General features: G+C 37.8%; 1 protein-coding gene across 3 annotated transcripts in view; it reads left to right on the top strand.

Annotated features, from left to right (window-relative positions):
• SPATA9 (spermatogenesis associated 9) overlaps positions 1-17,470 on the top strand; it is a 66,233-nt gene that overhangs the window by 43,918 nt on the left and 4,845 nt on the right. For all 3 annotated transcript variants that reach the window (XM_044383997.3, XM_057307231.1, XM_026498599.4), the window contains 2 exons: positions 4,760-4,987; positions 14,282-14,377. In XM_044383997.3, the coding sequence (XP_044239932.1) occupies positions 4,760-4,987; positions 14,282-14,377 (324 nt within the window). The remainder of the gene's footprint in view (positions 1-4,759; positions 4,988-14,281; positions 14,378-17,470) is intronic.

Here is a 17,470-nt window from a genome sequence, read left to right as displayed (position 1 = left end):
ATTAAAGTTTTATATTCAAACAAATGAAAAATGTATTAAGTTTTAACTTAGATGATCTTTACTTGAATGAGAGAAATCTTTTGTGGTAAATAGGGTCAACTTTTGTGGTTTTAATTATGAAGGGTAATTATGTGTTTTATTCTGTAATTATCTTGCCCTTAACCTTATACTATAAAACTGGGAGTTGTAAGCAGAACATATTGGAATCCATACAAAACTTTGGATTTTTATAACTGTAGATGTACTTTTCTGAATTCTCTTGGCTTCTTCTTTTTTTTTTTTTTCTTTTAAAATCGTAGGACAAAACTCTTGGGGCTGCAGCAGTGATGTCTGGAAATTACTTTCATTGGTATAGAATTTCCAAATATGATGAGAGTAGGACTGTGTTCTATAATTCAGTTACCCTTTTGTCTTTGGTGAGTTGTTTCAGTGGGGCACTGTCATAACTGTGGAAGTTACAGAGCACATTGTACATTGAAAACTTTCAGGGTGGTTTCTAATTTAATATTTGGTACATTTCCCTAGTTAATTTGTTATATTTTCTGATACTCTTCATTCATTCATTTCAACAAGTATTTCTATACCCTACCCTGTGCCAGACACTATTCTAGGTACTGGTGAAATATCAGTGATCCAAATAGATACAAAACACTGCTGTCATAGAACCTACATCCTAGTCAAGTAGGAAAACAAGAAACAAGGAAAATGAGCTATATATTATGTTAATGGTAGGTCTTAAGAAGAAGAAGAAATACAGCAGAGTTATGAAATAACGGTAGGGACAAGGAGAATAATTGACCATTAAGGTAGGGTGACCAAGAGGGTCTTAGTGAGAAAGTAATTCTTGAATTAAGACTTGAGGGAAGTAAGGGAGCAAACCTTAGTACCTTTGAAGAATCAAACAGCATAGCTAGTGCTAAGCCCCCGAGGTGGGAGCATACTTAACAAGTTCAACAAGTAGGAGGAAAGGGAGAAAAAAGACAATGAGGTTAGGGAGGTAAAGAAAGGACAACCTTTGTAGGGCTTTGTAGACCACTGTTTGTAATTTGGCTTTACACTGAGTGCACTAGGAAGCCACCGAAACAGCGGAGCAGAAAAGCAAGATACAACCTAAGTTTTAATTCTCTCTCTCTGGCGGAGGTGTTGAGGAATAGAATGAACATAGATAGACAAGGATGGAAGCAGGGACACCGGTGAGGAGGCTAATTAACTAGTCTGGAGAAGAGAGGGTGGATAAGTTCAATGGACTGAGTGTTGGCACTGGAGAGTAGTGAGAAGTGGTCAAATTCTAGGACTATTCAGAGAAAGAATTGAATACGACTTGCTGACAGGCTGGTTTTTTTGGATGTAGAGTAGTAAAAAGCTGACGTAATAGAAATTGGAGTTCAGCGTTGAAACTGCTGATGATAGAGAGATGAGTATGGCTCCAGAAAAAAAAAGAAGAAGAAAAGAAAACAGAAAGGCAGGATATATTCAAAGAATGGGGCTCAAATAGCGAAATCTGGAGCAGGATTCTCAAAACAATCTGATTAATTGATACTAGGTTTCTTGTGGTAAATGATCATGACCTTTGTGTGTCTCTGAGGTGGCGGAGGGGAGGGAAATTGGAATTTCTTTTCTCACATTTGGTAATGTACTCAGATGATAATGATGACAAAAAGAATCATGTAAACTTGCACATCTTGCAACCAATTCCAGGATGCTTAGGACAGGAGTCAAACAAAACAAACCAGGAAAAAGAAATGAGCACTTCTTAATTTGGGGTCAAAGTTTAAATTTACACACATGGCTTGGTAGGAAAATATATAGCATGCATAGTAGACAAAGGGAAAAGCTGGTAGCTTAAACAAAGAAAAAAAAACCCTTTATTTAAAAAGTTTTCTATTAGAGCCTATTTTAAAAATTCACTGAAGGTAAGAGTGAGTTGGAATTGTCACTATAAACTGGTACTATTTGAAAAAAGAGAGAGAGAGAGAGAGAGAGAGAGGAAAATCTCATCTCATTCTGCATCTCCAGGATTGTAAGTAGCCTCTTCTCTGTTGTTTCCTTTCTATTCTCAGAGCCACAAAAAAACCACTTTACATGCACCTCAGTGTCTAGATTTGGTTTCTAATACCATTCCGAAAAGCAATAATGGTCTTCTTGGGAACAAGCTGATTGTATGTTTTGTGTCAGGGAAGATAAAGGTGGTCAGAAACATTTTGTTGCTAGAGGTAATATTTCCTTCAGAGACTGAGATATCTATGAAAGTTTTGAAAAAGGAAAGCATTTTAAAAACCATGAAAGGAGGGGCAACTGGGTGGTTCAGTCAGTTAAGCGGTTAAGCATCTGCTTTCCGCTCAGGTCATGATCCCAGAGTCCAGGGATTGAGCCCCACATCAGGCTCCCTGCTCAGCAGAGAGTCTGCTTCTCCCTCTCCCTCTGCCTGCTGCTCCCCCTGCTTGCTCTCTCTCTCTCTGTCAAATAAATAAAATCTTAAAAAAAAAAAAACCAACCATGAAGGGAAGCATAGTTATCAAATTGTAATGATTTCAGCATTAAAAGGAAATAAAGATGATATTAACTAGGAACAAGTTGAGTCTGTTGGAAAAAGGCATGAATTTATGACAATACTAAAATGAGAAGCATTATTTAAATGTATGCTTGAATTTTTAAAAATATTGTTTATCATAAATGCTATATTTTGGTCAACACAAATTTTATGATCCTACAGGAGAGTTTTGATTCACAGATTATCAATTACAAGAAGTCTTATTCCTCTACAGAGGTAAAGATTTAGAAAGACAATTTTGTAAAAGACAGGAGGGTTGAATGAATCAATCTAGTAAAGTGTTTGGAGGAATGAATCAAGATTAGTTAATAGAAATATCTGAGTAAAGTCAGTGAATCCAGGCCAACAAGTACAGATCATCAAAATTTTGTAGACACAAAACAAGGAGAGGGAAATTTCATAACGTTAATGTTTCATCTGCAAAAACTAAGAGTCCTTAAGGCACTGACTGACCTTGTAGACAAATTTCAGCATAGGTGGAACTGCATATATCCCACTCTTGTTCACTGTGGCAATCTGGCCCCACCTTTTTTTTTTTTAAGATTTTATTTATTTATTTGACAGAGAGAGAGACAGCCAGTGAGAGAGGGAACACAGGGAGGGGGAGTGGGAGAGGAAGAAGCAGGCCCCTAGTGAAGGAGCCTGATGTGGGGCTCGATCCCAGGACCCTGGGATCACGCCCTGAGCCGAAGGCAGACGCTTAATGACTGAGCCACCCAGGCGCCCCTGGCCCTCACCTTATGACTATAAATTACGAGCGAAAACACAGTAAACTGTACTAGAAGTAAAACCAAACATTCTAGCTGCTCCAACTTCAGGAGGAGCTGGGAGGAAGAACCAGTGAGGCAAAGCATGAGATCACAAGAGAAATTCAATCTGCGTGTGTAGGAGCGCTGGACAGTGCAGGACAGTGCAGGTAATTGTGGTTTCTCTCCCCGGTGCGCTGGAAACCAAGCTACAGAATCAAGTGATTGCACCTGTGTCTCATTTTGCTTGTTTCACCCACCACATAACTGCTTTTAGGGGTTGCTCTGCTCTAAACTGGCTTGAAACTGCAGCAATTCTAGCAGCCCACAACTCAGACGGCCTTCTCTCCTGTTTGCATTGACTAGGAAGGTTGAGACCAAAGGTGGGCTAATGGGACTTTTTCAGTAAAGTTAACAGATTAAGCCACAGTATGACACCAGATGCCACAGATGCACATCCTCCTTGACAGGTGAGTAGTTTGTGGTTGTCTCCAGTCACAGATGCTAAACCATTAGGAGAAGCGTCAGACTTTAATGACAAAACCAGCGAAAATAAAATCATTTCTTAGGATAACAGTTGAGGCATTTCAAGTAAATATACAGTACATTAGCTCTTAAGCAAATACATGTTGCTCGTTGTAGACCAAAACAATCCATCTTAAAGATGTTTTGTACTTATATATTTGGATTCAATAATTAGAGATTCAAAGTTGCTTATTTGTATTATAAACCATTCGTTTCCCCCAAGTCCTATATGAAAAAGCCAGCATAGCCCATAAAATTGCTTAAATGAATAATAACAACTCTATTCGCTGTTGCCTGGAATGCAGTCTAACCACATTGTAAGTAATTTCTCTGCGGTTCACTTTCTGGTACAGCAGGGAAAGAGCTACATGTCATATGTTTTGCTAATGCCACAAATTTTTTCTGTCTGAACGCTCACAAGTTTTGAGGTTTTCAGAAGTAAAGTTTCTTAAGCTTGTTAATTGGTATGTAGGGAATTTGTTTTATTTTTTTAAAATTGAACCATGTGGTATGTATGAATGCTTTATCATTTAAATTTTTAAAATAAACCGGGAAAATATTTGTAACAGTTTTGAATAAGAATTATTGTTTGAATAATTCAAACATTGAGTAATATTTGAATAAGAACTGCTTACTTTCGAAAGTGCTCTTAAAAAAAAAATCAGTGCAAAAATAAATAAACCCAGAGAGAAAAATGAAAAATTTAGATCTTTTGGCTCGTAACTTAAATTGTGGATATTTATGCCAAGGCAAAACTCATACATTTATTCAAAGATTTAGGTACACGGGGTATGGGATATAATTATTGGACACCGAGTATATGCGTAGGGCCATGCGTAATATGCTGTTATGTGGTACTTGTTCTCGGTCTGAAGTAGATTGTCATAACTCATGGGAGAATCACACACCAGTCACTTTTTAGAGGCTTATTTTCCAGAAAAGAGAACCCATGCAGAAAACATCCAAAATCAGAATGGCTGTCGCCTTAGCGAGGATCAACCGAGGAACATTAATTCAAGGATTAAACAGCATATCCAGATCTTCCAAATCAGTGGCCAAACTTCTGCAGCCTCAGCTTGCTTGTAGACTGCTAGAGTTAAGGGACATATCGCATCGTTTGCTGAGGGAAGTTAACGCACCGAAGCAACCCCTCTATAACGTGCAGGTGAGTACATATTAACATTTGCACAAGATATGGACTCTTTTCTAAGAAACTGCTTTGAAATTGCAGGATTTTAAAATGGAGCACATTTGGTTGTCTTACATATAAAACAAGAATAGTTGGATAGGAAATGAATGGTTTGGTCTTTTTTCACTATAGTATATATATTCTGGTTTAAATAAATCTGAAAGAGGAAGTAATGTGGACTTTTTCCCACTTTGTTATTTGATTGAGCTACATGAAACTGTACATTTCAAATGGTTCAACCTAAATATCAGCAGATTACCACTTACGTCAAACCTAAAAAGATTCCTATAAGCCTTAAAAATGATGGTTTTGTTCCTTTTCCCCCATAACCCTGCTATGTTTCCAAGATAATCTTTGTTTGACTGAACATATTTGACTATATTCAACTATAAACTCATTTTGCTAGACCCACCAACACACAGTGTATTTCAAATGACAGGCTCTACGTTGTTTTATTGAGGCTCTGTTATATTTTGCTAAGGACAACAGCTTTTAAAACTTTTTCAGGACCAGTTTCTTTTTTTCTAAACTTTATGGCATAGAACTCTGGGTTTTTCCATTTGAGCATTATTCAAAGCATTCTAAATGTTTGTTATAAATGATTGGGAATCCTGCAAGCCTGGCACCTAAACCCCAGAGTGAGTCATTTTGACTCTGTTGTTGAAGGGAGAAGAACCCTGGCTCAAACAGAGTGAAGCCAAAAATCTGTATTAGTTCCTGTAGTCAAACAATCCAGAGCTGATAAGTATTCAGGATATAGGTACTCAAAAGATGCCTTCAGGGTCCTGTTTTTCTCTTTCTACCCATCTCCTGGCTCTGCTTCCTCTGTGTCGACTCCATTCACAGACTGACTTTCCCTTCGTGGTTACAAGGTGATTTGCAGCTGTTCCCAGGACCCCATCCTTCCAGGTTCAATTACGGCCCCAAAGAATGACAGTCCTTGAGCCAGCATTCCTGGCCAAGTCCTGAGGGTCACTCTCAGAGAAAGGCTTACTTCTAAACTAGGGAAATGGGATGCACTGATGGGCCTCTGACCCGATTGCATTGCCTGCTTTCTCCCTGGATGGGGGTTGGAGCCCCATCCAGACCACATGACCAGAGAATGGAGAAAGGATGAATCCTCAAACCAAATTTTGGTTATTTTGAAAAGATGAGAAAAAGGACAATGGATGGCTAAAATCAACAAAATATCCATTCCCTAGGAGTCTCTCTTTAATCAAAGATTTTAACATTTCCAGAAATCATGGGATAGGTTCAACTAGGAATTACCTGAGATAGCAATTATAAAAAGCTCCCTTATAATACCTGATGTTTGAGAAAGTAAAAAATGCCTTGCGTTTGTTACCTCCTGGTTTCTCTAAGCAGTATAAACCTTATTCCTGTATCTTTAGGTTGTCAAAAAGAAATACAGAGGAGCTGTGTCATCCCCACTGAGATGCATTTTCTAAAACGAATGTTTTGCCTTGATGTTTCTTCCCTTTCATTGTTAACCCATAGTTTTTATAGAGCGTTGACATAAGAAACGTCCTTTGAAGAATATTTCCGTATGTATTAGGAAATCACATTTAAAGACACTCTCCATTATGTTATTCAGTCTTTCTTTTTGCTTCTCTTTGCTGAGTCGGAACTGAAGAATCGGAGATTTTACACTGTTTGCGAGCTAACAAGTTAGGGTGCTACAGCTGTACAAACACACACACCGAGAGGAGACACAAGACTCCCTTGAATCAGAGACAGAGATTGTTTATTTTTTTTTTTAAGATTTTTTTTTTTTTTTATTCGACAGAGATAGAGACAGCCAGCGAGAGAGGGAACACAAGCAGGGGGAGTGGGAGAGGAAGAAGCAGGCTCATAGTGGAGGAGCCTGATGTGGGGCTCGATCCCATAACGCCGGGATCACGCCCTGAGCCGAAGGCAGACGCTTAACCGCTGTGCCACGCAGGCGCCCCAGAGATTGTTTATTATTAACCACAAAAGCAGCAGCCAGAGCAGCATCTTGTGTCATTTCCCGAACCCCTCAGTTCCAGCAGGGCACGTGATGAGAGCTGCGTGTTACCTATGCATGTAGTAAGTTCCATCACAGGAGAGGATACTGAAATTAGGAGACTCGGCTTTTGTAGGAGTGCTGGCGTATTGGCCCAGCCTGGGAGAGAGACAGAGACAGAAACAAAGGGAGAAAAGGTAAGAGGGGGTTGGGGAGAGAAATAAATGTTTCTGGAGGGTTTAAGGAGAAGGCTTTATCTTTAGTGCCCCGTGACATGTCTTGGGAAGTACATCTCTAGATCTCTCCAGAGGAATACACTTTCTCTAGCTCCTAAAGCTGTTATTCAACCACGTCCTTTGCTCAGTAGGCCCAATCTGTACAGGAACTAGAGATATCCACAGAGAATTGCCTCCCAATACTCAGGAAAATTCAGTGGCAGGAAAGTAATCTCTTTCCAGTTGAATTTATGTTTCCTTTCATCCAATAATGAGAACTGAAAAACACAATACATTTGCCTTTTTGCCCGACAGTGAGTTTCCCAGGTAAATTTAGAGCTTTATTGTGATAACGTATTCCAGGAACCTGAGGTGGAGGGAATCAGTGACCTGTCCAAGGTCCACATGCTGACTGTGACTGTCTCTATGACATCAGTTCAAAATCAACACCCATGAAATTTCTTCCCCTTTGCTCTTATTCTAATTGTCTTAGAACCTAGCTTTAATTTTTAAAATTCTTATCAATAAAATGCTTCAAAATATATAAAAGAGTTTATCAGAAGTCCCATCCAAATGCAAATTGGTAGTAATATTTTGCAATATAGCCTTTGGATATCTCCTTTATAAAAAGAAATATAGGGGCGCCTGGGTGGCACAGCGGTTAAGCGTCTGCCTTCGGCTCAGGGCGTGATCCCGGCGTTATGGGATCGAGCCCCACATCAGGCTCCTCTGCTATGAGCCTGCTTCTTCCTCTCCCACTCCCCCTGCTTGTGTTCCTTCTCTCACTGGCTGTCTCTATCTCTGTCGAATAAATAAAATCTTTAAAAAAAAAAAAAGAAAATCTATTTTAAAAAAAAAGAAAGAAATATAATTAACCATGTCCCAATACATTCCCCATTTTTTTCTCTACAAAGGTAATCATTGTCCTGAGGTTGATGTGAGCATTTGTGTGCATACTTCTATAGTTTCACTACATTTGTATACATTATTCTCCATATATTTAAAATTTATATAAATGGTATTATACCGTACTCATCCTTCTGAAACTTTCTTTTTTCACTCAACATTTTTGAAATGTGTAGCTACGGTTTATTATTTTATCTTCTTTGTAATATCCCATTGTAAGACAAAATAATCCACAGTTCATTATTGGACAGACGGGCAATTTAGTTTCCAATTTTTTTTTGTTTTGCAAACAGTATTTCATTGAACACTCTTGTAAATGACTCCTCATCTCTGTGTGAGAGACATTCCCCAGGTATACATCTAGAAGGGGGATTACTGGGTCACGAGGGACACATATCTTCAATTTTATTAGCTGTTGTCAAAATGCTTTTCACTTTCTTGTGAATCATAGTGGTTCTTGAATCTGAGGATAATTTCTTCAGTTCTGGAAAATTCTTAGCCATTGTTTGTTCAGATATTACTTCTTTCTCATTTTCTCTAATCTCTTCTTCTGGAGCATCTGTTGAACATACTTTGGACCTTTTCATTTTATTCTTTATATCTGTTTACCTTCCTCATATTTTCCTTTTACTTATCTCTTTTTGATACTTCCTGGGACATATACTCACACACTTACTGCTCCGCCTTTTAGTTCCTGGCACAGGGAAATTTCTTTCCCTCCCTCCTTCCTTCCTTCCTTCCTTCCTTCCTTCCTTCCTTCCTTCCTTCTTTCCTTCCTTCCTTCCTTCCTTCCTTCCTTCCTTCCTTCCTCCCTCCCTCCCTCCCTCCCTTCCTTCCTTCCTTCCCCCCCCCCTCTTCCTCCCTCCCTCCCTCTCTCCTTCCCTTCCTCCCTCTTTTTTCTTTTTCTTCTTTTTTGTAAACTCAGTCTTGTATTACGTTTTGGAGTTTGATTTTATATAGAATTTCTAGGAGTATTTATATAGAATTTCTAGAGAATTCCACATTAGCTCAGTCTACCCTACTACTGGAACCAGATGTCCTTCCTCTGGTATCTTTTACGATTTTAATATACGGTAGTTACATTTCTTTCTGGAAGTAAGTGGAGTATTAGTCTACTTTTTTATTTATTCAACATATATTTATTGAACATTGATGTGTAAAATCACTAGGTTAGATACCAGGATTCATAGATGTCTTGCTCTTGCCCTCTATGGACTGTGTGGATGATAGGTTAGTAAGCAGTATCAGTGGAGTGTAGCAAGCGCATGATCAGAATGTGCAAAGTGTGGTATGGAAGCATCAACAAGGGGCATATAATTCCACAGAATAGTCAGTGTTGGCTTCCTAGAAGATAATACTGGATCTTGAGGGAGGAGATACTAACCAAGTGAAGAAGTAGGAGAATTATCCCCAGAAGGGAACATTGTCTATTAAGATGTTGAGGTCAGAGAGAGTATAACTTATTTAGGAAATGTAAGCAGTTCCATATGGCTAGAGTGAGACAAGTGGGAAGAGTCTCAGAGATTCCAGGGTCCTTGAGGGTTAGGAATGAGGAATAAACTCTACTTGGATAATATGGATTAGCCAGGTTAGAGAATCAGAATTGCTACTGAGAGGAATTACGTTGTAGCAAGCAAGAAAACAACATATCTCAGATGTAAAAGTCTCAGTGAAGAAGAAATAGAAGTATAAATAGTGAAGATAATGTCCTGGAGAGTCGAACAACGGAGTAACGTAAGAGGTGTGGTGGAGGTCAATGGAGCATATCCAGGGTGCCAGTGTACCAGAGAGAGAAGTGGCACAGAGTGAGGGAGCTGTACCAGCCCTGGTACATACGTTGCTTGGCTGTCTTTCCATAGTGCTAGAGTTTAGCTTACCCAGAGTGGATTCCAGCATGAATTCCTTCAAGGATTGAAGGAATCCTGCCTGTGTCAAAGTGGAACTTTCTGGTGTGCAGAAGTAAAAGGAGTGAAAACTGAGATTGCTAATGCAAGGGGATATGCTTTGTAGGTGCATGGAGGACATCACTTTGTGTGGGAAGGTGAGCAACCTCGTTAACCTATCAGGAGGTGTTAAAGATCCTCTTCATATATCTGACTTGTCACTGGTCTGAGGATAATTCATGATAGAAAGATACTTTTGTACACAGAGCACCTTAAATGGTTCTGCCAAACTCTGTTGGATATTATGTAGCTGGGGATGCCAGTCCAGCAGATTACTCCCTCAAAAACATGTAATAAAGGAGCGTTTTCATTAGGACACTACCTATGACTAGGATAGTGTTTCAGCCCTCTGATGTGGTCTGAGACGAAGCATGCAGTAATAGTCTCCTCAAGGTAATTAGAGTATGAATGTTGTTACGGGAGCTCCTTGCCAATATGCCCAGGCCTTTCTGATTGTATGCTCAGCCCTAGAGCAAGTCCTCTTTATGTTAGCATATCCAGAGATATTGGGCCCAATATGAACAATCCAAAGACCCCGCTGATACAAGTGACCTGAAGAGATCCTGACGGCTTGTTGTAACATGAGCACGTTGCTGGAGTCAGTCTTCTCCAGCTTGTTACAAGAGACTTGCTTTGCACCTGTCTTTACGGGTGCTGAGTCAGGTTGTTTCTCAAACCCTCCCAGCTTATGCAGGACTGAGATTATCGCGAGTTATCTGCTAGTTCTAAAAGGGCCTCAGGAGCAGAAAACTCTGGTTAGAGAACTTCTTGGTGGTTTTCACCATCGCCAGCATCAGTATTACAGAATGGTTCATCTGCTTAGCCTCGTAAGCTGTCTGGGTGAGTTAAGCCTGCAGCTGCTCTAGGCTGGTGACCTAGATAATCCGCTCGGACGCTCGCTTCAGCCAGGACACGTCAGCTCCCAGACAGAGTTGTTGACTTTGGCAGGGCAATGCAGGGCCACAGGAGCTCTTGTTATGATAGAATCTTCCTTATATATGTCACAGTCTTCCTTATAGTAGCATTAGAGGTGACTGTTTCTCCTTTATACAGGCACTGTGGAGTGGTGTAGGCCAGATATGGGCAAAAGTGAAGAAAACCCTCACCAACTAAAATACCCGCGACTTACGTGGATCCCAGTGAACTTGTGCTCCCTTTTTCAGGATGAAGATCAGACACTTTTCTAAGTCTAGTTTCTTCCTCACCCCCAACACTTCAACGTAGACTGGGGTTTAAACTCAAACCTCACATATTTTGTGTAAAAAAAAAATATATGTAAACCTCAAAAATATCAAGAATGTCTATAGGTCCTCGATGGGCCTGCCATGAGGTTATCTTGGATGGTATAATTCAAGACCTGGGGACAAAGGACAGTTCCTAGAAAGTAGAATCCCTGGAATCTTGAAGACATAACTTCTCCAGGTTGGCCAAGAGGTTGGGACATTAAAGCTTTTATAGGACCGTGTGAGTAAGAGCTTATTCAAGAACAATGTTCCACTGCATAGTAATACTGGGATAAATGAAGTCAAATAACTTTCTTCACTGTGGACTGCTAGGAGTCCTTCCTGTGCTCATGAGTGCTGTGGGTTGCTCAAGCACAGACAGGGTCATGAAGCTTTTCCAAACCTACAGGAAATACTTTTTTCTGGGCCAGTGCTTCTTGCAACACTTACTTGTGAATCACTGACTTAAAGCTCTTCGGTGACTCCCCTAGTATCCTTCGTCAGGGTAGTTTGGAACAACATAACTAAGTTGGGCCAGGTGATTCTTTAACCTTCAAGTCATCTATAAGTAGATCTTTATTGTTTTCTAAACTGCTTATGGTTTGCTTTTTTTGTGATTTATCTCCATTTTCCTCCATGAAAATAAGATAAACACAGGTACTTCTTTTATAAGGTGAGGCAAAGTTATGTGACAGAGGTGGAACTCAAAATGATGTGAAAGAAATTTTGTTAAAGATTGAAATGTTTTTACTGTTGAAATATCCATATATCTGAGATGTTAGTATGACCATATCCTATATATGTATATATACATATGTATATTAAGAACTCAAAAAAACATAAGGGCATAATATTGATATCAAGATTCTTTTAACTTAAATATGCAAATAAAGTTAATACAAGAAGTTCAGATAAAAATTTTTAATTGGTTGAGATGATCTAAATACAACCTTTGATTTATAAATCTCCCCTATTTATCTATTTTATCATACACTAGTCCTGCTTATAGCATGCCAAAAATGAAACAGGGTGGTTTGTAATATGAAAAACATGTATTGGAAGTAGGTCATAAAATTGAAAAATGGCTACTTGCCAGTAGCCACATAAATTTTGGAGGAAATGTATTTTCTACAGGAATGAATTGTTACAGGAATAGAACGTATTTATTAAAAGCACTAAAATGGTGAAAAAGTGACCCTTAGGCAATACGCGGATTCCTCATTCAGAAGCATAACATATATCAGATATATAATTTATTTTGAAACTTTGAAAAGTCATCAGTTTTAATTACTTCAGGTGAAGGACAAAATGTGGGGGAAAAAAGATGCAGTGAAACAGAAACAGAGAAATTTCTCGTGCATGCAGACACCGCTTTTATTTTTATTGTATATGGCCTACCAGGTATTGAATATGGACCTGTACATTGCCACTGTACATTCATATATTCACAAACTCATGAGTCTTTTACTCTCCTAGGAGACATTTTGTTGGAGTGTATCTGCTTTCTTCCCTAACGTCTGCTCTCCACTTGTCTTTTTGTCTCCCTGTAGCCCAATAGTGGGATTCGAAAGCATGCTATCAGTTTGATTCTTCTAGCAAGAGGGAAGGAGCAGCAGCTGCTTCAGTTCCTGGAAACTCTTTCCAGAAGCCAGGAACTCTGGGAAATTTTCCAGACTAATGGAGAGCGTGGGCTAAAACTGCCCCTACCTAATCCCATATGTAGGAGTCAGGATGGCCTGAAAGACAAGGCATAAGAAGGAATACCTTCCTCCCCTGACCTGCCCCTCCCCCACCTCCATCTCTTGGCTGGTAGGCTACATAGTATTCTTGGCTTCAGCATCCCATAAATCACTTAAGAGAGAAGAAGGTAAATTGTGATGGGCAATTTTGTTCTTTATTCGGCAGTGGCAGCAGTAAGCAAAAACTGAACATACCGCAATAGGCACTTAGAACACAGTGCCATAGAAATGTTTGTTCAATAAAATGTTATCATGCATTCTTCAGAAGCACCCTTTAAAAAGCTGCGATATGCCATTGAGTGGATACAGCTTAATTTACCTAACCATTCTGCTTTCAGTTGTTTCCATTTTTCAATGTCGCGAAGAACTTTAACGTACATATACATACTGTTCTTTCTAGTTTGTATGTACTTTACTGTGCATTTACGTGATTTTATTAGCTGCAGCCTGTACCTTTGGGAGTTATCGAAAGCACTGAGTGTCTTGGCACTTACTTCGGAGCAGCATGGCTAACTGCCACTTCGCCGCTGAATGGGAAGGGCATGTTTTTCTTCATGCCCTCCTTTCATATCCTACTCAAGGCAACAGAGGTGACCTAGAAGACAGTATAATTCCCTTAAACTAAATATATTCTGCTACATTTGGGGCAGAGACTCCTATTACCAGACACTAGAAGCCTCTGAGAGACAACTTTATGATTCGTGTAAACCTTCCCTGTTTCAAAAAAGCATGCTGGATGGGAGCACAGTGCGTTTCCTGAAGCTTAATGATCATCTAAGGTTAATGCCGGCCTTCAGCCGTCTCATGATTAACGTTTCCAATCAGGTCATTAATCTGCAGGAAATGCTTAGTATTTCGATTGCTGTTTGCTTAACGAAGAGGTGAATTTAGTAAAGGATGATTACTTGAATCTGAACAAAGAAAAGACTGTTTTTCTAACATGCACAGTGGCACCCCCTAGTGAGCACACTTGTTAAATGTAAAATAGTTAATTTAGATTTTGGAAATGCAAGGTTTTCTATAGATCTTTCATAGGTTTTTATAGATCTGCCATGGCAAAAGAAAGTATCTTTTTGTAAATAAATAAATAAATAAATAAACCGATATATTTTTGGAATGTGAAAAAAACCGAGATAGACCCAGTAGATAACTTTCTTTAGAAATATTTAAAATCTCATTTTACAGTAACATTGTAAAATTTAACATTGTAACATTGAAAACTTTTATTATAATAAGAAAACTATTTTTCTGTTTTTGCAGGTCAGAAGGGGTTCTTTGTTTGAAATCATTTCTTTTCCAGCAAAGACTGCTTTAACTAGCATAATGTATGCCTCATATGCAGCACTAATTTATTTGGTAAGTTAAGAAAATTATTAGAATGTGGGTATAAATATACTTATTTCATGTAATGTTAAAGATATATTATAAATTCATAAGCCAAGGCACTGTTCTTTTGTTGTACAAAATAATTTTACATTGAAAATTTACTTTTCTAAAAAAAAAATTATTTTCTGAGGTGAAGTCAATCCATTTCTAAGGCAAGTCAATCCACCAAAAACAAATTTACTTGAATAAAATTATTTTTATAAAGGTTATTACTATTTGGTCAAAACATTTTGGTTTTACTTTCACTTAGCCATGGTGGTTTTGTTTCAGCCATTGTGCCATGGTTGGCTAACACTCAGTATTTCCATCATTTAAGTCTATGATATTGGGGAACACAAGTATTAGTGTATTTTGAATTACAAGTGCTGTAATTCAAAAATGTTCATTAAAAAGTGTGACAAAAGGAGCGCCTGGGTGGCTCAGTTGGTTAAGCATCCAACTCTTAATTTCAGCTCAGGTCATGATCTCAGGGTTGTGAAACTGAGCCCCGCATCAGGCTCTGCACTGAGCGTGGAGTCTGCTTGGGATTCTCTCTTTCTCACTCTCCCTCTGCCCCTCCCCCACCTTTCACAGGCCTGCTTTCTCTCTCTCAGAATTAAAATAAAATAAAAACAAAATGTAACAAATATATAAAGGATTTTTATAAATTATAAGGGGTTATTTTCTTTTAATCCATTGCCATTTATACTTATCTCTAAATATTTTTTAAAAGTATAATACAGAGAGAAAAGTATGCAGCTTGATGGATTATCACAAAATCTATTTATCTACCACACACATCACGAAACAAAATGTAACCATCATTCTAGAAGCCTCTTTCTTGCTTTCCTCACGATCATGAACATCTTCTATAAAGGGTGACCACTATTTTGACTTCTAATACCATAGACAGTTTTCTTTAAATTGTGTATAAATGAAATAATATACTATATATTCTTTTATATTTGTCTTTTTTGCTCAATTATCATTATGAGATTCATTCATTGCCTACAGCAATAATTTGTTGGTTTTCATTGTTGTGTAGTATTTCATTGATTGAATACATATATATTCAATATATATTCTCTCTATATAAGTCAGTGTCCACACTATGGTTGAAGCTTTATATTATTTACAGTTTGGGCAGTTGTGTATATGGTTTCTATGAATATTTTTGTACATGTGTTTTAATAAAATTTCTGGACCACACAATATGCATATGTTCATCTCTAGTAGATACTGCCCAACAGCTGCTATTGTCAGTCTTTTCCATTTTAGCCACTCCTGTGAGTATGTAGTAGTATCACATTGTGCTTTAATTTACATTTCCTTGATTATTAATCAGACTGAGTTCCTTTTTATGCATTAAGTGCATATTGGGATCTTTTTTTGTGAATTTCTGTTACAGTCTCTTCTGTTTTTCTATCTTTTTTATTGATTTGTACTTTAAAATATACTCTAAATATAAACCCTCTTTTGGTTATTTCTTTTATTCTGTGACTTCCTTTCACCCTTTTAGCAGGGTCTTTAAAATAGAAGTTTTTAATTTTAATGTAGTCCAATGTTTAATCTTTTCTTTATGTTAAGTGCTTTTTATGTCTTAATTAGGGCAGCTTGACCTATATCCAAGGTCATGAAACTGTTTCCCCTGATATATTCTAGGGGTTATTATTTTACCTTTCACTTTTAGATTTACCAATTCCATCTGGAATTGGTATGAGGTAAGGGACAAATTTTTCCTCTATGGGTATCCAGTGGATCCAACTTAATTTATTGGGGAGAAAAAACTTTTCCTTTTGCCCCAGAACATTTCTTTTGTCATAAATCAAGTGTCTTTATATATGTAGGTCTATTTATATATTCTCTGTTCTATTCAGTTAATCTCTTTTTCTATTTTTACACTGATTCAACATTGTATTATTTATAAGAGCTTTGTAAGTCTTGATAACTAGTAAAATAAGTCCTCCCTTCAATCCAGGAGCATAGTATATTCTTCTATTTATTTAGGTCTTCTTTAATTTTTCTTCATAATTCTTATGGCTTTTTTGTTAGAGGTCTTACACATTCTTGTTAATTTTTTTTATCATATTGAGACACACAATAATAAAGATTAAGTTTTCCCATCATCTGTAGATTGATTGCAGTCCCAATTAAAATATGAGCAGGTGTGTAAGTTGACTAGTTTATTTTAGAATTTACAGGGAAATGAAAAAGGTCAAGAATAGCCAAGACATCCCTGAAAAAAAAGTAAAGGAATTTACTTTTATAAACACATCCATAGTTTTTTAAAAGAGCCAAACTTATAAATATTTTGCAAGTGTTAAAAATTTTTGAGAAGTGCTCAGTATCTTAAATGTGACTCATTCAAAAATGCCATCCAACTGAGCTAGGGTACAAATATGCTGCAAAGAATGGGTGGGATGAAATAACTGTGGCGAAACTAAAACAAATTAGGCTAAAACCAAAATTAAACTCTAACTTCTTGAAGGCTTTTGAAATCATCCCACATGACTTGTCATTCTATAAACTTTCTAAATAGGTATTAGAAACAATTTTTTGGTGACCTGATAATTGGTCACATATGCACCCAAGATCTAGGAGAGGTCAGAGCTGGAATTATGAGTTTGAAAGCAAATAATTATATGTTGGAAGTTAATATCCTGTGAGTGGAAGCACTGTGGAAAGAGTGAAAAGTCTGGAAGTGAAAAGAGTGGAAAATCAACAGAAATGTAAAAAACAGCAACATTTAGGGTGAGCTAAGAAGAAATCCATGAAGGAGACAAAGAAGCAAGAATCAGAAAAGTAGGAAGAGAACCAGGAGAGAAAGTGTCAAGGAAATAGAGTCTCAGGAAGTTGTGAGCAGTGAAGTGTCAATTACCAGCAGAAAAAGTCAAGTAAAATAAAGATTTGAAACGTGTTCATTAGATCTAGTAGTAAAGCTGTTGGAATCAACCATCTTGTAACTATTTCAGTGTGATAGAATAAGGAAGACAGAAATGAGAAGGTTTCAGTGAAGAGGAGATGATAAAATCAAAGCCATGAATATAGACCCCGGTTTGATCAAGAAAAGCAAGCATATATAGC

Source organism: Ursus arctos, unplaced genomic scaffold (genome assembly GCF_023065955.2).
Source record: "Ursus arctos isolate Adak ecotype North America unplaced genomic scaffold, UrsArc2.0 scaffold_5, whole genome shotgun sequence".
NCBI lineage: Eukaryota > Metazoa > Chordata > Mammalia > Carnivora > Ursidae > Ursus > Ursus arctos.
Note: the sequence above shows the minus strand (reverse complement) of the source record. Positions and strands in the feature narration are given on the sequence as shown.